Raw genomic sequence first — 22830 nt, forward strand, 5'->3', positions numbered from 1 at the left:
ACACAAGACCACAGTGTCTAAACCTTGCCAAGGCACACATGGATTTGGCCTATTTCAAGGACATGCTGCCAGCAGAAAACATCTTCCGTGCCCAACCGTCGAAGCGATTATCGTCCCTTTCCGGAGGGGTGGTAGGGTACGCCGCCTGCCTCGAGGTGGCTGTAGCCACCTGAACCACCTAACTCTCAGGAGTGGGGTGAGTAAACAAATAGCTGGGGGTCGCTACCGGAAGGGCAGTATTTCTTAGTAAGATTTTTATTCACAGCTGGAAGAGATTCCAGGGACTGCCAAGTAGCTGCCACCCTTTTCTGCAAGGTAGAATGAAATGGCAAAACAGGGTCAGAGGACGGACCTTGAGCCAAGATGTCCGTCAGATCATCTTGCACAAAGTCTACTGGAGGACTAGACCAGCCCATGTACTCAGAAACGTGCCATGAGTCTCCTATAAGAAGACTCTGCATGAGCCCCAGGCTCAGGTCTACCAAACTCCACTTCCGGGGAAGTGTCCAGTCCACTTGCATCATGGAGGGTCTGTCAACTCCTCCAACTGACTGCCCTCCGAAAAAAATCAGATCATCAAGGTCACCAGGTTCCTCAACCTCAGATCTCTCCTCTTCAAAAATATCACCCGGAGGGGGTTGAAACCCATGTCTGGGGACAGAAGAGGGCCTGGAGGCCAAAACCGGCCTCACCGACTTCGATGCAGCCTTCCTCGGAGGATCCACAATGTCTGGGTACTACAACGGCGAATTCAGAAAAAAATTTTGAGAAGGCGCCGAGAGCATCGACAACCTCGACGTCGAGAGCATCGACAACCTCGACATCGAAATAGCTAAAGGCTTCGGCGGCGCAGTGGGCTGGTACGACGGTAAGCCGTCTATGTCTGAATCGGACGGACATGGCGCCAAACGAGTCGACGTCGGCCCCAAGCCCTCAATAAATTGCTGCGGTCTCGCTGGGGGTGAGAACCGAGACCTAGAGACACGTCTCTTGCGACCTTTCGAAACCTTGTCCGTACGGGACCTCGACGCCTCCCGATGTGTGTCGCGCCGTGAACCCAAGCCCAAAGGCGTGCGAGCCACGGACCGAGAACAAACCAGGTCGGCTTCGTCAGAAGGCTCGACAGGACCCATGCCTTTGCGACTGAAAAATCACCAGATTTCTTGAACGCTGCCCATTCCTCGAATACTTCGTAGAAAACGTAACCATCCTCGAGGCACCATCCTCCGAGGACAGGGAAGACGACCGGTGACGGCGCTTCTGCAAGTGCCGGGACGAGGAAGACGAGTGGCATGAACCACTCCTGGACGAGAACCCCGGGATTTCTTCCGATACGGAGGGTCACCCCTTGAGTCATCGTTAGAAACCCCCTTGGACTTGAAAGTCCGGGACTTAACAGGCTTCGAGTCCCTACCCACCTGTAGCTTCCCCTTCCGCTACCACAAGGCCTTTGCAGTCCACGACTGGCATTTCGAGCAGTCGTCTGTGTCGTGCGACTCGCCGAGGCACCACAAACAAATGCGGTGGGGGTGTCGGTGAGCGACATCTTGGACGTGCAGACCTAGAAACCGGACCGCGGAGTCGGAGGGGTCGCAGAGAAAGACATCTTCAATGAAGTAAACACAAGAGGCGCGCTAAGTCTCATGAAGTTAAAACATTCGCAGAAAAAACTGAACTGAGGCTACGGGCCTCTTCAGAGAAAAGTTAAGTAACCAGTCGGTTTTTCTTGTAGATACAACAGGAGCTCAAGAGGAGCCTTCCAGTTTGCACAGGATGCAAAACCTGCACACTGGAGTGGAGGTCAACTCCCAATTGAAGAAAACAGTACTCCCAAAACAAAGAAGAAAATAGCCTACGGTATGTGTAACCCAAGCCCCACAGTACATGAAGAGTGAAGTTGAAAATGTAGCTATTCGCCTTCTGAATGCAACGAAGACCACCCTGATTCCTGCTCCTTGGTTGTGATGACGAAAGGGGGAGTCCTTCAGTGGGATTCTGCAGCAGCACAGAGAAGGGGTCAGCAGCAAAGGATTCAGCTCACTCCAGCAGCTCTTTGTGGTTTTACACCTTTTTCTTAGCGCCAAGAAGAAACTAATATCACTGGTTGGATCCTCTTTGATTACTCGATCCTGAACTCCTTTGATGGGTCTTTTGATGAAGGATTCCTACCTCTGGAGGTCCAGGAGGCGGCCTGCAAAGTGTCAGACGAATTTGATGTTCGCAAGACGATGCACTCGCAAATGGCTCAGTTACCCTGGGTATTGGTGTTCTGCAGCCCAGCAAAGTAACAAGATGGGGGATGGACAAATTGAAGCTCTTGAGGCAAGTTGGTCCCACCAGCCCAAGGGAGGAAGTCATCCTTGGCAGAGCTTTGAGATGAAACAGGGTCAGCACAGATGCAAGGCTTCACTGGTACATCCACGGTCGTTGAAGGTGTGCTGCTGGTGTCCCCGATTGTCTACTGCTTCGGATTCCTTGTTGTAGTGGTCGCCAGCCTGCAGTCCAAATATCCATGCCTTATATGCTGTAACCCATTAATTCACTCCCATGGAGCTATCACCTGTGGGTTGGCTGTCCAGAAGGACAGCCAGCCGCCCAGTTACAACTGGTTTCAGCCAGGAACACCTACAAATAAAGGACAGTGTAGCTTCGGGACCCTCCCTTACTTACTGCAAAACTCACAAAGGATCTAATGCTACACAAAATGATAGGAGAGCCCAGAAGGTACAGACAGATGAAAAATGGTGAAAAAAAGAGGTCATTTTGAGTAAATGGTCACTCCCCCTGCAGCCTCCCCCATGGGTGCTATACTGCAGCTGAGAAATCAGCCTGCTATTAACATGCACAAGTGGTAGAAAAAGTATCCACTGCCACCAGCCATTTAAGGGTGCAAGTAACAAAATGTTATTGAGCAGTGGGAGAATGAGTTACAATGTAAACCCCCAGAACCCTACAGAAGGTGGTGTGTACTGGACCCACAAAGGTTAGTAAGATAAATGTTATCTTACTAGTCTTGGGAACTGTAGTTCACACAAGAGAAGAAGGCATTAAAACATTTAGAGAAGCCCAAGGGACACCTCAGTGAAACTGCACAGAGGGTGCTGGGTGTCACAAAGTCAAAAACAGATACTTGTATTAACATTTGGAGTTAAGCATGCTCCACAAAAGCAGTACAAATAAAAAACCCTTCAGACAAAAAGACTGAGTGAGAGGTAAAAAGTTCCACATAATCAGTAGGTTAAAATCAAAAAAGTCCAGGATCCAGCAAAAGGGGGTCTCAGGTTAAAGGGAATTAGCACAGAAAATGAAATGTCTCCAACACTGAGGCCAGAAGGGTTCGCCCTGCCATGAGATTGCTGTGTTGGCCCACCAACCAAGATAGTCTACCACTGGCCTAGATACTCTAAGGGAATCCATAAGGGTTCCAAGGTACAGGGACCACTGACCCCATAGATTGACATTGTAAAGATGTCATGCACAGCCTGGCCTCTGGCACTAGAAAAATACAGGATGCCATGAGGCCTATAGGCGGAGGAAGCAAGCTGCTGGTTAGGCGGCTCGGATCCAGAACAGGTTCACCATCAGCACGATGCAGTTTGTCCTCTAGGAGGAAACTCAGGAACTTCCTGTGCTTGCAATGAATCGACACAGAAATAAGTGCCCTGCAATTCGAGAGTGTAGAGAATCTCTCTTAATGTCACCATCTTGAATTTGTTTTTCCTCAGGCACTTTTTCAAGGCCGTGAGGTCAAAAATGGGACGGAGACCACCTCCCTTCTTGCGTACCAGGTAGTACAGGGACTACCGGCCTGATCCTCTGTGCTCGGGAGGTACCTCTTCCATGCCACCCTTCAACAACAGGTTTTGCAGTTCTTCCTGGAGCTAATGTCCCGGATGGCTTGGAGGAGGTGGCGGCCTGTCCAGTGGTCCACTTAAGGGCAGACACTGGCCCCACTGCACGAGATCCAGGCATCTGAGGTAATCTGCCATTGGGGCCAGTGCTGTGACAGCCGTCCAGCAACCGGTAAGTCGTGAGAGGGCGGAAAACCAAAGCGGCTTAGAGAGCAGAGTTGCGCCTGCTTGCTAACCTCTGAAAGCCCCTCTGCCCCTTTCCGGAGAACAAGAAACGCTTGTGCCCCTGTCTGCCCTGTGGGAGCTGCGCCTTCCTGCCGTAAGGCACAGAACGCCTGTAGCCCCTGCCCATTGAGGCAAAGCCGACACATGGTTGGCTGGCTGCGCAGCTAGGGCCAGCGATTTTGCGACCATCTTTGAATCCTGAAATTTCTCATGGGGGGAAGTCAGCCTCCTGAGCGAAAAGGAAGTCACCCGCAAAGGGCATGTCCAGCAGTTTGTTTTGGACATTTGGCAAAAAGACTGGAGATCATAGCTAGGCCTGTCTCAACGCTATAGCCAATCCCATTGAAAAGCACACAGTCTGCCAAGTCCAGGCCCATTTGCAGCGACTGCCTGGCCAACGCCTTCCCATCTTCCACCAACTGTACGAAGCAGGCTCGCAGCAGCTCCTCTGGAATGTATTGGTTGCCTGATCTACTGCCTCCCATGAAATTGAAAGAATATTTGGCAAACCCACTGGCTATGTTAGCAGCTTTCAAAGCCATGATGCTAGATGTAAATACAGTCTTCGCCTTTGCATCAATCCTCTTAACGTCCCTGTCCGGAGACAGATTCGAGGTAGGGAACGCCACCCTGGTGGAAACTGTGGCTGCCTGCCCAAGACCTTCCGGAGAAGGGCGCGTAGACAAAAATTACGTGCTCCTCTTGCCAGCCTGTACTGCCCTGGAGCAGGGATGCTGCCACAAGGAGGCTACTGGATCGGCAATCGCAGGGTTCAATGGCATATTCCTCTCAGTAAGTGGTCCTCGTACAGCATGTTTGTCAATTCATACTCCTGAGCTGGCACTGCAGAAGCATTCAGCCATGAAGTGTCAACCACCCTATCCACCAGTGACCGGAATATGGCATGGTTGTAGGTGTATTCCACTTCGGGGCATGTGTCCAGCCTGCTGGTGTAGTGGAACCCTGCTGCAAATGCCAAAAGATCTGCTTGGCTGTCAAAATAGTAGGCGTCAAGCGCCCCTGCATACGCAAGATCGATGTCACCTTGGTCATCTCCACCATCAGCGCCGAAGATAGACGCAATGGAGCTGAAGAAATAGGTCTGGGAGATTGGGACAAAAGATCTGTCGCCGATTGTCAGAGTCAAAGGCTTATCCCTCGATATCGATATGACTGCCGGCATCGAACAGGGCTTGGGCACCGAGGAGACGTCAGGGATGCCCAAACCCTGTGGCTCACCGGAAGTCCCCAGCATCAAGTGCTTAGGTACCTTTCTCAGCATCAGGCCCAAAGATTTTCGGCCCGCCGAGGGCGTCAGCAAAGGGGTTTGTGTTGAGTCCGGTGTACCGAGTGCCGCTGCTGCTGCCTACGAGGCCTATTGCTTGGCAGGTGTACCTGCAGCTGTGCGTTACTCGAACATCGCCAACATTTGCCTTTTCAACAAATCCCACTCTTGCAGAGTGGTAGGCCCAGCCAAAGGCTTACCTCTTTCCGACAAAGTCGTAATCTCATCAGTGCCTTTTTTCTTCTTATGAGAAGACTAGGAGAAAGAGTGGCTCCTTGAGTGAGACCCAGTCTATGTCTTACACAGATGTTTCTTTCTTTTTCAGAGGAAGCCCCCTCAGTCCCGGCCTCAGATGACCAGACGGTCGACCACGCAGGTTTATTTGGACGGCGGTCAGCCCACTCAGGCACCAAATTCAGGTTAATCTTTGGGCACAAAGTGCACCCCTCAGTGTTGTGACCCGTGCCGAGGCACCACACGCACAAGTCATGCAGGTCGGGCACTGACATCTTAAAGTGGCAGTCAGAACGTTGATTCAAACCCAAAATCCGAGGAGTTGACATCTTGTGGTCGAGAGAAAACAAATGATGACAAAACATCAAAAAAGAGTCGAAGACTTGATAACAGGGTGTTCCTCACAGCAGCATATCGAGCATGCTTAAAAAAGGAACTGAAGTACGGGGTGTAGTAAAGTGGTGTATATATAAGACACCCAATGTCATGAGCATAGCCGACGATAGTCAATCCATCTTGCTTGGTACTCTATCAAGTCAAAGTCCACTTCGCCCCTTAAGAATTTTCTGAGGATGAGGATATCAGATGAGGAATTTGCAGTAAAAAGGATATCCATTGTGAAAAAAAAAAAAAGTGCGGGGGTAGTGTGAAAAAAAGGTTCCCACTCACTCAGGATAATCCTACAAAAAATCTGGGGGACTAACAAAGTGGGGAGAATTTCATTCAAAAAGGAAAATATATCAGCTAAACATTGAAGCCCTCATAAGTATTGCCATCTTGTGTGTCTGAAGACCTTTAGAGCTCTTCCTTACAGTGCTACATATGTAAGATTAGTGTTAGGCAAGATTTGGTGCAGTACCCTTTGGGTGCACTACATCTACCTTGATCTCCTGGCAATAGGGACCAAACCTTTTGTAGAAGTCTGAACTACACATGTTGGTAGTGTGGCTGGGCAGCAGGCTTATCTCAAGAGGGGTCAAAGTGAGCAGTAGGGGAGTTGCACAGAAATTCACAGTGACTAGTAGCTAAATAAACACTTGCACTCAGGTTTCTTGATTAAAACAGTTATTAATTTATTTAACAGTCAGTTTGAATAAGCCTTCTTCAGAAGGGGCAATATAGTAATACACAAATGCACTCCAACATACACGATTACTTTCTCTAAATCAGCAAGTAACCATTTGGGATGGCATGCAGACACTTTCTACACCCTCAGGCGACTTAAATAGCTAGGACACTGGACATTAATATATCACTGGTACATTTAGAACAATACTCGGGTGTCAAAGAAAAGGGTTATTACAATAAAACAAGAGATCACACAAATATTCTGAAGCAGGTAAGTGCTTTTGAAACCCCAATGCAAAGTAAGTTAACCCTTTCCCGGAAGGAAGGCAAAACACACAATCATAGAGCAGAGTCATTCAGGGAGCCAGTGTCAATTGGGCAAAAGTCTAGGTAAGCTGAAGCACTTCTTGCAGGTAAGTAAAAGTCTTGCACAATGTTTTACAAGTCTTTATAGAAAAATTAGAATCAATGTAGGGCCACAAGCTAGTTAGGCTTGTGAGGTAAAGAAGCTGTGAGCAACACTACAGAAGCAACCAAAACAAGTTTCAACTGAGAAGTAAGGCAACACAACAAGAGGTAAGTTCTCTTAGACTGTACAGTACCTTTGGTTAGAAGAAATTGTTCCAGCAGGCTTCTGTTCCTGTGCAGCTCTGCAGGTCCTGTTGTTCCTGGGCCTCCGTCGTGGGGACAAGCGGGAGGACTTCTGGGGACTCCAAAACTGCAATGGGACAAACAGCAACAGCAAAGGGCAAACTTCAATTCAGTGGCACTTCACAGTTTCAGCTCCTCGGGTCTCAGCAAATAGCACCACTGCGGTCTATCGGATACCACTCTGGACTTCCTCGCATCTGGGGTCCAGCACTCAGTTGAGGTGGCTAAGGCTCGGTCAGTCCTGCTTCCTGGGAGACCGGAGGATCTTCCAGCAGTTCAAGTCCGACTTAAAAGTGATGCACTCCAATCTGATGTTCCCCTCCCTGGCACTTTGTTTCCTGCAGCAGCAAGGAAGTACAGCCAGCTCTGAGAGGATGTCCAGACAAGTTCACTTTGGAGTTGATCGGTTCCACCAACTCAAGGGGAGTAGTCGTCCTTGCAGGGCTTCTCGAGTGGATGCGAATTCGGAGCTTCAGCACAGCAGCAGGGCTTCACCGAGCAAGCCAACGGTCCAGGAGTTGCAGCAGGCATCTCTTCCAAGTTCTTCTTCGGATTCCTTTGTCCAGTGGTTGACTGCCTTTCAAGCCAAAAAGCCTTGCCTTTTATGCAGACTTCTCCCATTCATTCCAGCCTAGCATTCAATCACACAGCAGGGTGGCTGTCGTTTGAAAGTGAACCCCAACTTACAGGGGCACACCTTAGATATATTGGAGTACCCCTGATCACACTCACACCAGAGTAAATGCACCCCTCTAGGGAATTAAGGCCATGAGTCTATCTTGCTACGAAAACCAACTTTAATCTGTACAAAGATGAGGATGGAAGGGGGGAGGGGGGCAGAGGACTCTGCTCCCCTTCCCCGACCAGCATTCTATTTTCCGTGGCTGGCTCCTGCAGACTAATGGCAAGCAGGCGCCTTTATATACTGTTCAACTTGGTCAATGGATACCGGCATAGCTCATCCAAAATGGCAGAATCCCTTGAAAGGCAGGAAGGACAATCTCCCTTCTTGCATGGCCAGGTTTACATTTAGACGAGCCTACTTGACATAATGCAACCTCTGCAGGTATACATTATAGCTCCTATTCATCATCTGCTAGGTTATAAACATTCATACATAAACACTCCTTCCAGCCATACTCGCAACACTTCATTCAATATTCTTATATTTCATCTAGTCCAGTAATTATCCAAAAAAAAACAAAACTGTTTTCCCATAGTACTCTAGGATGTGCATTGAATCTTTTAGTCTCCATTGGCTTATGATGGACAGGGAACAGCTGCTGAGTTACCTCGTGTGCTCTGCCACGCGTAGCTGACACCAGGCAATGCCTGGAGTCTATTTTTAGCACAGGCTGCATTCACCGTGCTTTGAGAGAAACCAACTACAATTTAACAGTTTTACAAATATATTTATTGCAATAGTTATTTTCACCTTATATTTAAATCCAAACTATGTTCATTTAGTGACCCTCCTCCCCCCTGGACTCTTGTAGTGCTTAAAGAACAGTTAGCGGAAGTCTTGCCTAATTCTAAAGCGCTTGGGAATGAAGAAAAGCACTAGGCTCCTTCCCAATACCTTGCTGGACAGCCAGCTGGCCAATCACCTTTGGGTGCATTCCTGTAACCGAGGAGATTAAGCACAGGGAGTTTCGGGCACCTCCCTCACATCCTGCCCCTGCCAGACACCCTGGAACCAGAAAGGGCTTCGCTCGTGAATCCCCACCAAAGAAAGCGAACAAAAGGACCAAACCTGGTTTGGCGCGCACAGTAAATCTCAAGAAGGACCTTTCCAGCAAGAAATGGGGGAAAAAAAGACGACCGGGGCCATTATGACAAAAGAACAAGTTACTTTCTTACCTGGTAACGTTCTTTCGACGGGATGTTCCTCCGACGTATTCCTTATCTTTGATATACGTTTCCAGCTTGCTGGCCTCGGAAATGTTTTCTGTAGAGGGCGCTGTGCGTCGACGTCCGCCGAGTCGATGTCCCTCGACGGCCACTGTATCGGCGCCGACGTCACCATGCCCATAAATAGACACGCGCTGCGTCCGTTGCTCAGTTCCGTTTTGTAGTATAAGAAAGACATGCCTGAATTGGTTAGTAACCTTGAAGGAGCGAAAGCTGCAACTACAAGGGAAGTTATCACTGCAGGGATGGATGGGAGTTGCAATAAGGAATACGTCGGAGGAACATCCCGTCGGAAGAATGTTACCAGGTAAGTTCTTCGAAGGGATTGTGTCCTCTGACGTATTCCTGATCTTTGATAGACTCCAATAGCAGTGGTATGTAATTGGAGGAGGGAGTGATAGTGTTATGTATCCCTTTAGGGGTGGACCGAGTGTAATACGGCTTTGCCAAATCTGGTCTCTTGAGCAGTGGAGGAATCCAGATTGTAAAATTTTGTGAATGTATGTGCGGACGACCATGTGGCAGCCGCACATATGTCCCGGTCCGGTACCCCTCTCTGGAGAGCCGAAGAAGCTGCGATACCCCTGGTTGAATGAGCCCTGAGGTTTTGTGGTGGCTCTTTCCCTGCTATTCTATAACATTCCAGGATGGCCAAGATAATCCACCTGGAGATGGTTTGTTTTGTTATGGGTAGTCCCAACTTGTGACCCGAGTATCCTACCAACAGCTGGTCTGCTTGCCTGATTCTAGCCATTCTGCTGATGTAAAAGCTGAGAGCTCGCCTAGGGTCCAGCCTGTGTAGCCTTTCCTCCTCTTTCCCCGGATGGGGAGGAGGGTAGAATGAAGGCAAGGTAATTTTCTGAGTAATATGGAATTCAGAAACCACCTTTGGGAGAAAATTAGGCTTCACCTGGAGGACAACCTTGTCCTTGTGGAAGATTGTATGAGGGGGTTTACAGGAGAGAGCTTGTAGCTCACTCACCTTCCTAGCCGATGTTAGTGCTACAAGTAGGACAGTTTTAAGTGTGAGAAATCTTAATGCGCAAGAGTGAAGTCGCTCGAATGGAGTGCCCATTAAGAAGTTTAAGACTAAATTAAATTTAAGTCCCATAATGGAACCTGGAATGGTTTTGGAGGGTAAACATTAGTCAGACCCCTGAGAAATTGTACCACTAGAGGAAGTTTGAAATACGATGGTTCCTTCGCAGTGCGCTTGAAGATAGAAAGCGCTGCGAGATAGCCTTTTATAGTGCCAACTTGAAGGCCTGAGTTTGCCAAGTAGAGTAGAAACGATAGCACCGTTGGTGTACCGCATGAAAAAGGGTCGATATTCTCTTCCCTACACCAGCTGCAAAACTTGTTCCAACGGCAGCGGTATAAAGACTTTGTTGCCGGTCTTCTGGCCGAAAGCAACACCTCCATGACGTCATCAGGGAGATCCCAATCCTTGTACCTCAACCTTTCAGAAGCCAAGCGTGAAGGTTGAGAGTTCTGATGTCTGGATGGAGAACCTGACCTCCCTTCTGCGAGAGAAGATTCTCTGAGTGGAAGACGGATTGGAGGACAGATGGACATCTAGAAGGTCCGGGTACCACGTTCTCCTGGCGCAGTCTGGGGCAATTAGGATCATGGTTTTCCGGAATCTTCTCAACCTCCTGATCATTTGAGGAATAACGGACTGGTGGAAACGCGTAGAGGAGTGGAAACTCCCAGTCCACTACGAACGCGTCTCCCAGAGCTCCTCTCGGGGGAAATTCCCTTGAACAGAACAGATCGCACTTCCTGTTGGTGCTTGTGGCGAACAGATCCACCTGAGGGGTTCCCCAAAGGGCGAAGATCTCTTGAAGGACTTCCTGAGCTAGCTCCCATTCGTGGGAGACTCTGCTCTGCCTGCTCAGAGCGTCCGCTGTCAAATTCTTCTTTCCGGCTAGATGGACTGCCGATAGAGAGATTCCTTCCCGAATTGCCGAAAACCAGAGCTGCATTGCCTCTCTGCACAGTAGTAGTGAACCTACGCCTCCTCTTTTGTTGAGGTAGTGCATGGCCACCGTGTTGTCAGTCATTATCAGGACATTTCTCCCCTGTACTGATGGCAGGAAAGCTTTCAGCGCTAGTCTGATCGCTCTCAGCTCTAATAGGTTGATCTGTAGTCTGGACTCCGATGGAGACCAACGGCCGTTGATGGTCAAGTCGTTGGCATGGGCTCCCCACCCTCTGAGAGCGAGGCGTCTGTGACTACTGTCATCTCCGGCCATGGTTGCCAAAACAGTTCTCCTTTCAAGATGTTCTCTGAATAGGCCCACCACTGAAGGTCGTGGGCTACCTTGTCCGGAATCCGGAGGAGGTCTGACATTCTCCCTGAGAATTGTGACCACTGACTTCTCAGTGCCACTGAAGAGATCTCATTCTCAGGTGAGCCTCTGGCACAAGGAAGATGCAGGATGCCATGAGACCTAGCAACCTCAAAAAGTCGAAGGCTGGGAGACGTTGGGCATTTTGAAACTTGGTGACCATCTGTAGAATATCATGAGCCCTCACCTCTGGTGGCGAGGCTTTTCCCAGGGAAGTGTCCAGGACGGCTCCAATGAACTGGAGTCTCTGAGATGGTATCATCTGTGACTTCTTTAAATTGAGGGAGAAGCCCAGTCTGTGAAGGAAGAGGCAGACAAAATCTAGCTGGGTCCGGGCCTGTTCCGAAGATATGGCCCTGATCAGCCAATCGTCCAGGTAGGGATAGACGTGGATCCCTTCCCTCCTTAGACTCGCCGCCACTACCGACATCAGCCTGGTGAAGACCCTCGGGTCGGAGGTCAGCCCAAATGGTAGAACTCAAAATTGATAATGAGAGTTGCCAATTGCGAACCTCAGGTATTCCCTGTGCTTGAGATGGATTGGCACATGGAAATAAGTATCCTGAAGGTCCAGAGATACCAGCCAGTCCTGGAGCTGGAGGGCCTGAAGGATCTGAGAGAGAGTTACCATCTTGAACTTGTCCTTCCTGAGGTACTTGTTCAATTCTCAGGATGGGTCTCAGTCCTCCGTCCTTCTTTGTTATGAGAAAGTAGGGGGGGAGTACCAGCCCTTGCTCCTGTCCACTACAGGTACCGGTTCTATGGCACCTTTCTCTAGCAGGTCCATAATTTCCTGCAAGAGGAGCGGATCTGGAACTTTTTGGGAGCTGTTCCCCGGTGGATGACTGAGGGATTTGTAGAAAAGGTAGGCAGTAACCTTCGGCAACTGTCTCCAACGCCCAAGCATCTGACATTCTAGCCTGCCATTCCGTCAGATGGTGAGTTAACCTGCCCCCCCACAGGTGTCTTGTGTGCGTCAGATGGTGAGTTAACCTGCCCCCACAGGTGTCTTGTGTGCGAAGGCCTCAGAGTGGTTTGGGGGCGGCTGATAGAGATGCCGAGGGTAAAGAGGCAGCTGCTGCTGCGGCGGTTTTAGTACCTTTGACCCATCCACCTCGGGTGGATCTTCTTTGGCCTCTTTGAGCCGGCTGTCCTCTGCCTTTTCTGAATGCGGAATAATAGCGAAAGGACTTTCCTCTGCCAGAGGTTCCTGAGGGGCGAAAAGGAGTCTGGCGGATAGCAGCTCCTAAAGATTTTGCTGCTGCCTTGGAAGTCTAACTTTTCCAGACTGTCATCAGCCTTTTTTCCGAATAACGAAGAGCCGTCAAAGGGCATATTCAAAAGTCTGGCCTGTACATCTGGAGCAAAGCCAGACTTTCGCAACCACGCATGCCTGCGGATTGTTGTACTAGCCGCCATGGCCCTGCTGATACTGTCAGCGGACTCGATGCCAGTTTGAAGAGACTCGCACATGGCACCTTTGCCATCTTAAATGATGTTAAGGAAGGCTTCCTTCTCCTCTCCATCGGGTATGCAGTCAGCCGCTGATGAAGCACACTTCCATAATGTGTGACTGAACCTGGCGAGCGTAGAGGTGGCGTTGATGGACTTCAACGCCATACTACAGGCAGAGAAGACTTTCTTTGCCATAGAGTCGTACGTCTCGTCATCCCTGTCCTGTGGGACAGTAGGGTAAGCAGTCCTACTGCTGGATGAAGTTGCCGCTTGAACCACCAGGCTCTCTGGGGTCGGGTGTTTTGACAGGTATTCAGGGTCAGCAGCCGCTACCCTATACTTTGTCGACAGTCTTTTATTGACTGCTGGGATGACTTCGGGAGTCTCCCAATTGGATGCAATTTTTCTTTGCAGGGCTGCATGGAAGGGGACCACCGGGTCCTCCTGTGGACCTTTGTCCAATATATCCGTTAGATCATTCTGTTGGAAAACAGGTGAAGGCGCAGACCAGCCCATAAACTCAATTATTCTTGCCATCAGGGTTCTGTATGGTGTTTCGGCATGTTCTCCTGGGTCTGGCTTTACAAATTCCACTTCTGGGGAAGTGTCAAGTCCACTGGCCTTATGAAGTGAGTCTTGTAGTTCCTTCAGCCTCCTTTCTTCAGAGGTGAAATCCTCTGCAGCAGGCAGTGAGGATCTCTATAAACCAAAAGTTTCTTGGTCAGAGTCTTCTCTTTCTTTATAAATTGAAGACAGACCAGGGTATTCTGATCTCTGAAATGGAGTACAGCCCATTTCTAGGGCTGAAGGAGCCAAGCTCGTCGTTATTGGACGGGAAAATGTCGAAGTCGTCGACGCCGATGTAACTGGCCTCAAAGGCGCCGAAAAAACTGGAAGGGGCCTGGAAGAATTCGAGAGGATCGGGATCCTACTCGAGGGCATCGACGACAGTCTCGGCATCGTGCCGGAGGCCCTTGAAAACACCGTTGGCTGTAGAGCCTTGGTCCTCTCTTTCATCGGCGTCGGCAATGGCGTCGAGTGTATCGACCGATGCATCGAGGAACCCTTCGACAACGGCGTCGATGGCGCCGACCCGTGCGTCGAAGGAATCTTCGACTTCGGCGAAGGAACCCTCGACGACGGCGAAGAGGGTGCCTTCTTACCCGATGGCTCATGGCGCTCTAGGGTGGAATGTTTCGCCGGGTGCTGCGACTCGCGGCGTTTTGATTTTTTGGGTTTTTTCACCCGGGGTATCACCCTCAGCTGTCTTCGAGGGGATCGAGGCCGCGTTCTCGAAGACGCTTAACATTTTCTTTCTGAATTCCTCCCACTCAGCTTGAGAACTGTGTTTGGTGGGACATGAAACTCTTTCTGGGGACACTGAAGAATGGGACCTTCGACGTCTCTCTTGAGTTTCTAGATCTCGACGAATGGTGGGAGCTGCTTCGAGATCTGGAATGGGAGTGTTTGACGGTGAGGAGACGAATGCCTCGACCGACGAAACCTTCGAGGAGGATTTGGCTGACTTACCTCTCTCGAGCTTCCCCTTTCGCTCCTTCAGGGCTTTCGCCGTCATGGACATGCAGTCCTCACACTCCGAACAATGGTGCTCGGACCCCAAGCACCATAAACAGACCCTGTGTGGATCTGTTATTGACATTTTTTTTACCACAGTCTCGACATTTCTTGAAGCCGGATCGCGGTGTCGTCGGTTCTGATGAAGAAGCCATCGAGAACGATAAGGAATATTCGTCGAAATAGATTAAGGAATACGTCAGAGGACACAATCCCTTCGAAATGCTTTACTGCAGCTGCGAACGCAGCCCACGGTAAAAACCCACCACAGTAGTTAAAAGTAAACGACTGCCACCAGCCATTAATTGTAGATAGGGTAACAAAAATGTTACATGAGAAACTAGACAAAGGGGATACTAAGTAACCCCTCCAGCACCCTATGGTAAAATAGTGTGTGCTGGGTCTAAAGTTACAAAATGTAAGTAAAGTCAATTTCACTTCACTGCTCTTGGAAACAGTAGTTTATCCAAGAGAAGGTATTTAAACCTTTGAGAAATCTGAAATACTTCCCTGTGCCACTGCACTGAAGGTGCTGTGTGCCACAATGTAAAAAGATGATTCCTATGGAGTTTGTCAGACTCCACAACCAAAAGTAACAGAGTCCAAATCACAGAAAAATGCACGAGTGGGAAAAGGGGTCTCACTTTCTCCAGTTTAAAAATTTAAAGTCCTAAAATCCAGCAAAGTTGCTGGGGGTCTCTAAGGTAGAGAGGAATTAGCACATTTCAGAGAATTCTCCCTAACAGTTAGCAATGTTAACATGCAAGATAATATTTATCAGGTAATAACTATCAAATATAATGTCTAACATACGATTGCAGAAACCACTGCTGCAATCGGTTGCACTAGCAATAAAAAGGTGCATACATATAATATGCTTGCCCCACTCTTCCAGTGCAGTATCTCACATTGGTTGATTGAGTCCTAGTCCAAATTCAGTTCCCATGCCAACAATTACACATTCAATGACATAGAAAGTGCTACAGCAACCGCCACCAAACAAGAAACTGACTTAGTATGCTGCAGACTAGGCATCGCTGAAAAGAATTAGTATTGCCTACAATCATAAAGGTGCAGCATTATGGCATGTCATTCTCCTGAAATGCAATGTACTCTTTTGCCATAGATGTTCAAACTATGGGCTGTAAAACTCTCATACAACTGCTTTACAAAAATCAGACGACAATGCATAGGTGGTGTTAGGAGAGGATAGTCGGAGAAATCACCACATGATAAAGAAAATGTTCTCACCTCTTTTAACTCCAGCTCAATTATCTGCTCTTTGAAAGAGTACGCCCTGTTCTCCCTCTTCATGTTAGCTTTTTTCAGATTATCCTGTTGAGCACTAGAGTAAGTGAAACAAAATGTAAATTGAACAGTGAGATAGAACAGAAATGTGCTAGTTATGACCAGCAAGAGGTAGAATCAAGGACAGAGAAAATAATGAAAGCAATGAAAGAAAACGTTATAATGGATTTCCAAAATCGGTCCTGGTGGGATGATTTTGGGAGGTGTTAAAATGGATTCCTGGAATCTGGCCTGGTGGACAGATTTTAGGAAGCACCCTAGTTATGGTGAACAGGCAGATCTGAGGGGTTAGTCAAATCCCAATTAGGGTAAGTGGATGATAGGGGTATCCAGTCATTTTACCGAAAATAAAACAGAGTGATAAGTATCACTGAAAACCAACATACTGAAAAATACAGAAAATGTTAAACATATATATGGTAGTGGGGTAACAGGTTAAAATGGGTGTGGGTTAAACTGATTAAAAAAAACAGATTGGGTCCCCACCCCCTAAATTTAAAGAAAAATCTATTCAGTATTTTGACTGCTCTGAAATGTACCACTCTGTTTTTACCTTTGGTAAAAACACATATACCGATGATAGGTGGATAAACAGTCAAGTCTCAGTGGTTGGGTCAGAGGCCATCAATGAGCCCACACAGTAAGACAATTCAATTTAAACAGTTTGTTATTGGTAGAAAAGATGTCTCTTGGCAACTTTCTCTCTGTAGTTCTATGGACCCCAAGCATTTTGCTTTGGTTTCTGAACCTGCCCTGACATTTTACATGTAAGCGAAAGGCTTCACTCCCTTGGCATTTTGCTCATTTTGTTATGGGGCAACTGATCAGTCCTGATCATCACTACTTCGAAACTGTGTTTCCCTTTTGTCTTTTTACCTTTGTTAACTTTTTGACACTTCATACAGCATCTTAGAATGCAGTGGGGATACTTTTCTATCACCCTAGAATTTTCAACTTGGGATTTGTGGTTACTTTTATATGTGCCTAAAGACAAGCTGGTAGCAGCAATTACATATTTACCATTTTTGCATTATTTGTAGTGTTCAAATTTGCATTTACCGCGTGTGGCTATTGCCCCAAAAACATCTATGACACATTAGGTTTTTCTTGTTCTTTGGCTATATTGTTGTGTTGCCTTCCTGCCTTCTCCAGTCAGGAAATCTCTTATATGGTCATGCATTCGCCCAGGAAATCTGCAGCATTTCACAGGTGTGTGTGTGCGCGTGTGCGCCCAAGATGTGGGAGTGGCAGTCTGGGCCGACTCCACATCTGGGGTGCCAAAGAGTCTAGGTGTGGGGCATGAGTGACACCCACAGGGGTCCCTGAATGAACCACTGGTGGCTCTTTGAATGGTGCAGATTCTTACCATTGGTGGGCTCGGACTTGCTTCCAGCAATATTTAGGATACGAAGGACTGCTGCAGCCATTTCTTCAGATCAGTAGTGGAGCCAAGGATCCTGTGTAGACGAGCAGATGACTGAGGAGCTTAAAAGGCCTCCCAAAAAGGCCTGGCATCCTTTCCAATGAAGCCCTGCTGGACTACCTGATCTGCGAAGGCCTTCATCAGTGCTTCACCTCTTGGAATGGTGGGAGCAACCAGTCTCGACGCAATAGAGGATCCAGCCGCCCTGGACCTCCGGAAGAGTCCCTGGACCATTCCGTGTACTGACCAATTCTCCAGTGGGCTACCTTGGTAGAATTGTTGCTGTTCCGCATTCGTTGCCGGGACTACGGTGGTTACCAGCTCATGACAAGTTGCTTTCCTGCCAAGTTTATTTGCCAGCATCAAGGGATCCAGCTCTGAAAGGTCTTTGATCGTGACTGGAGAGACGCCTGCCATCGTCGCTGTGCGGTACACATTTTTTACAAATGTAAAAAAAATAAAGAAAATAATAAGTCGGCTGAAGTCGCTTCCCTGTGTCCTCTGAGGTGTCCACAAGTCCTGCATCAGTGAATCCAGATTGCCTTCTTTGCTAGGGGTTGCATTCTGCACCAGCAGCCAACCAGAGGGGATCTCTGACCCGCAAGCCGTAGACATGCTGCACTGGAACAAACAGTGGAAAACATACCTCATGCAACCCCCCCCCACAGTCGAGCCATCTAGTCATCTGGGACAAATTTAAGTCAGGGGGTAGGTAATTGCAACACATACACCTCCCCATGTTCTCCTTAGAATAAACTTCGGTTAGTCCATTCCATCACATTTTGATCATCAGCTCTAAAAGCTTGTATCTAAAATATAGTAATATAAAGGTTTACTAACCTGTAATGCGGTTGAATATCTTCGGTAACATTTCAACACCACAAGAACTCTTCCTACATAAGTCCCCTCTCCTAAGAAGCAGCTTTGTGACTTTTGGGCATAAGGCCCCATACATCATAGTGACTGTACTTCTGAAGTTAGTTTATCCTTTTTTTAAATGTGTTTTACTTCAATTAATTGGTTTAGTCAAACCTTACACAAAATATAGAAAATACAATCAAGCATATAAAAAAAGCAAAATAATGAATCTATAAAAAGAGAAGGACATGCATTTCTTACTGTAATCATTTATGGTGCATTTATCTGCTTAGATTCACATGCTTTTCATGTAGTCGGGCATCTACTGGTAATCGCAGAGTATTGCACCTTTTTAAGAAGGTCTAAAAGGGACATCGACCAGGGTGTGTCTAACACTATCCCTACTGTGACATATAGTGCACTCGTGATCCCTCACACGTCGAGCCCCCCCCCCACCCACCACCCCCCCCCCCGCCCCCCCCACCCCAGTTTTTGTTCTGCCATGAGGGAGCAAGAAGAAAATGCTTGAGTGAGTACAGAAGGATAGACAGGTGTACAATGTCTGTTTCTTTAACTCCAAGAGGGGAGGAAGGGAGGGAGCATGTGTATCTAAGCAGATACAAGCACCAGAAATACGATTACGGTAACTAATGTAGTTCTTCTGATGCTAGTAAATCTGCTTAGAATCACATGCTGTGCATAGACTATCTAGCAGTACCAAGAGATGGAGGTGGGATGTGTTAGGCAGAATTGCATGCCACACCCTCTGGGACCACTACACACAATTAGGACTAAAGGTGTTAGCCAAACCAAACTTTGGTATAAGTCTGTACCACAGAGTTTTTGGTAGAGAGCTGAGCAGCCAGGCTTATCTCAAGAGTGAATGTTAGCAGGACAAGTAGTTACACAGAGGACTTTCAATCACAGTGGTTTAAGTAGACTAAAGGTCTCTTGGCAAAACACTAATTTATTAAACAATCATTTAGAAAACATTTCACTAGTAGAAGACAACTTAATATATACCAATACAAGATTTTGAGACAGTTTGAGCTCCCCTGAAATAGGAGCAAAATGGCAGTTCAGTTACTTAGAAGTGAGCAAAAAGGACAAAAGAAAGTAGAATAGATCACATGTACTTAACAATGCAAATAGTTTCAGTTCACCAGCGGAGTTCAACTCAAGGCAATAGGCCAGGCCAAAGTCAGTCAATAGGCCAGGCCAAAATGAATGGGCTAGTGTTCGGATAGGAAAGAGCAGTTCTGGTATCAAACAGAAAAGTCTTTGCAAAAGTTCTCAGAAGTAGTTTCGGAGAAAAAGAATCATATGTGGGGTCACAAGCTGATTAGGGCTGCAAGTTGGGAAAGATTCACAAACTTTCACTGCGAGAGTGGCGTCCTCTCAAATCAGGTTGGCACAGTACCTTTGTATGAAGAAACAAATGCAGCTGAAGTTGTTGGTTCCTGGCAGTTCCTGCAGGACTAACTGTTCCTGAGCCTCAGTCGTGGGGACAAGGGGGAGGACATCGGGGGACTCCTGCACTGCACGGGATCGAAGAAAGCAAACAGGATGGAGTCACTTCAGTTCCAATAGCTGTAGATTCAAGAACACAAGCTGGCGTCCCTCTCCCCGGTTAATCCTAACCAGCCTTAAGAATAGGTCCAGGCGTCTTATGAGTTGATTGATCCCACCAACTCAAAGTAAGAAGCTGTCCTTGAAGGAGCTTCTCTGTCGAATGGAGTTTGGCAATTCGGACCTGCAGCAGGGCTTCACCGGCAAACCAACAGTCCAGGAGTTGCAGCAGCCATCCTCTTCCAGCTCGTCTTCGGTTCTGTCGTTCAAATGGTTGGTTGCTTTCCAGTTCAAGAGACTCGCCTTTTAAACAGTTTTCTCACTTTCAATCCAGCCTAGCTGCCAATCACCCAGCAGGGTGGCTGTCCTTGCTGGACAGCCAGCCAATCACCCCAGAGTGCATTTGGGTCTCCTAAGAGACTAAACACAGGGAGTTTAGGGAACCTCCCTCACTTCCTGCCTACTTCAGTCCTGAAGCCCGCCAAAGGCACTCGAACAAAGGGAAAAAACCTGGTTTGGCGCGCAGAGAAACACTAGAAGGACCTTTCCAAAAAGAAATGACGAATAAAGAAGACCCGAGATCTGTTTAAACAAAAGGGCTTAAGGTGCCATCTTGAAAAACATGGCTCCTGTGATTTTTAGCTACCGGTGTTCGCGGTCGGGAAAAATCATGGTACTTCGTTGTAAAACCACTGCCACCAGCCTTTTCAATAGGAAAGGGCAGCATTTGACTGCTACGTGTGTATTTGGACACATGGGATACTTTGTAACCCCCTCCAGCACTCCATTGTAAGATGGTGTGTGCTGGGTCTAGGAATTTGGAAAGACTAGTAAAGTCAATTTCACTTACATTCTCTGGGAAACAGTAGTTTATCCCAGAGAAGGTATCTAAATCGTTGGGAAGTCTAAAAGACATCCCTGTGGCACTGCACTGAGGGTGCTGTGTAACACATGAAAATATGCCTATGGAGTCATCTAAAACCCCATAATCAAAGAACAATTGAAAAACACATCAAAATACATGAAAGTGGGAAAAAAAGCTCACACTTTCCAGTTAAAAAAAATCAAGTCCTCCAAAATCCTGCAAAGTTGCTCGGGGTCTCTAAGGTGAAAGGAATTACCACATTTATGAGAAATCTCCCTAACAGGATGTTTGAAAGAACAGCGGCAAAGAGCGGTCTTAACACCGCCTGACCCACCTGATAATCAGCCTTCAAATGTGCATCAAAGCAGTAATGTTGTGTAAAAGAGTGAATAGAACTCCAGGTAATTGTGTTGGAAGGATGGTGACTTGCGCACTGCCAGAAAAGATGTCGATAACAGATCGACAGATACTGTGATAACAGATACAATTATGTTAATTCCACAAATATATTTAATCGGATTCTGAACAACGGCACGTGTTTCGACCATACTGGTCGTCCTCAAAGCTCTCTTGTACAAACAGGATACACAAAATATTGATGTCAGATTGAAATCAAATAAAAGAACAAAAAGTGTCCTGGAGTCCGTGATCATAAAGCCATAATGGATTACGTAGAAATGAAATGAACGAGAACATACCTGTCCAATTATGTGATATTAGTAAGTACTCAATTTAAAAGCAATGGGTAACAGGCACCCAGCCTCACAAGTGCAAGCTTACCCTGAAATTTTGATAATGTAGTGTGGTAATCTGGTGATAAAAGATAAATGATGATGAATAGGACATTCGCCCGAAAATAGAAAAAGCACTACCAATTCCTAAATGTAAGCAATTAAAGAAACATACCACGAAAATTCCCAAGGTTTAAATACCTTCTCTGGGAAAAACTGTTTCCCAGAGTAAGTAAAGTGAAATTGACTTTACTAGTCTCTTCAATTCCTAGACCCAGCACACCCTATCTTACAATAGAGTGCTGGAGGGGTTACTTAGTATCCCCTGTGTCTAGATACTCAGGAGTGAAGACCACCTCTGGTGCTCAAGTGTCTGGGGTGGGCAGAAAGTAAGGGAGGGAGGTGGCCGAAAAGTTCCTGTGCTTAGTCTCCTAGGAGACCCAAATGCACTCTGTGGTGATTGGCTGGCTGACTGTCGGGCAAGGACAGCCACCCTGCTGGGTGAGTGACAGCTAGCCTGAATGAATGGGGAGAACCGAAAAAAAGGCGAGTCTCTTGGCTTGGAAGGCAGAATCGACCACTGGAACGAAAGAACCGAAGACAAGCTTGAAGAGGACAGCTGCTGCAACTCCTGGACCGTTGGTTAGCCCAGTGACGCCTTGCTGCAGGTTCGAATCGCCAAGTTCATCTCAACAGAGAAGCCCTGCAAGGACGACTTCTCCCTTTGAGTTGGTGGGACCAATCAACTCAACAGTAAGCCACCAGGATACCCATCTCGGAGCTGGTTGCATCTTCCTCAGAGCGCTGCAGGAAACTGTATAACCAGGGAGAGGTACACCCGTTTGTGTGCGTTACTTACAGTCACTGGATTGAGGTTTGCCCGTTGCAAGCTTTTTGACCAGTCCCAGTGCAGGAGTCCCCCGACGTCCTCCCTCTTGCCCCCCCCCCTCTTGTCCCCACAACTGAGGCACAGGAACAGGGAGATTTGCAGGAACTGCCAGAAACAGAAGTCATCAGCTGCATCTTTTTCTTCATTGTAAGGTACTGTGAATCGAGAAAGTACTTACCTCTCGTGGTGAAAGTGCTTGAAACTTTTGCAACTCGGAGGCCTAATCAGCTTCTGACCCAACATTTGATGATTATTTTTACAAACTACTTCTGAGAACTTGTGCAGAGACTTTACCGTTTACTTACCAGAACTGCTTCATCCTATCCAAGACTTTAGCCGATTGACTTTGGCCTAGCCTATTGAAATGACTCTTCTGGTGAACTCGAAGTATTTGCACTGTCTAAAGAATAATTGTAACCTTTCATGTTCTAATAACCTTTGCCTTTTATTCCTCTTGAAAAGTATTATGAAATAGTATTGAAGGATGTGTGTGTGTTATATAATTGCCTCCTTATGCCTCCTTCACATCTGCTTTCTATTAGAATGGCAAAACAGTTTCTAAAGAAGAAAATATGTTAAAC

The 22830-nt window shown here is 47.5% G+C and overlaps 1 protein-coding gene across 1 annotated transcript in view; it reads right to left on the bottom strand.

The window, feature by feature from the left end:
• Window positions 1-22830, bottom strand: part of GCN1 (GCN1 activator of EIF2AK4) — a 1783851-nt gene that overhangs the window by 883267 nt on the left and 877754 nt on the right. The window contains exon 22 of the mRNA XM_069619734.1: window positions 15858-15951. Within this exon, the coding sequence (XP_069475835.1) occupies window positions 15858-15951 (94 nt within the window). The remainder of the gene's footprint in view (window positions 1-15857; window positions 15952-22830) is intronic.

The sequence above is a fragment of the Ambystoma mexicanum genome, chromosome 10, assembly GCF_040938575.1.
Source record: "Ambystoma mexicanum isolate Mex_15411 chromosome 10, UKY_AmexF1_1, whole genome shotgun sequence".
Taxonomy (NCBI): Eukaryota; Metazoa; Chordata; class Amphibia; order Caudata; family Ambystomatidae; genus Ambystoma; species Ambystoma mexicanum.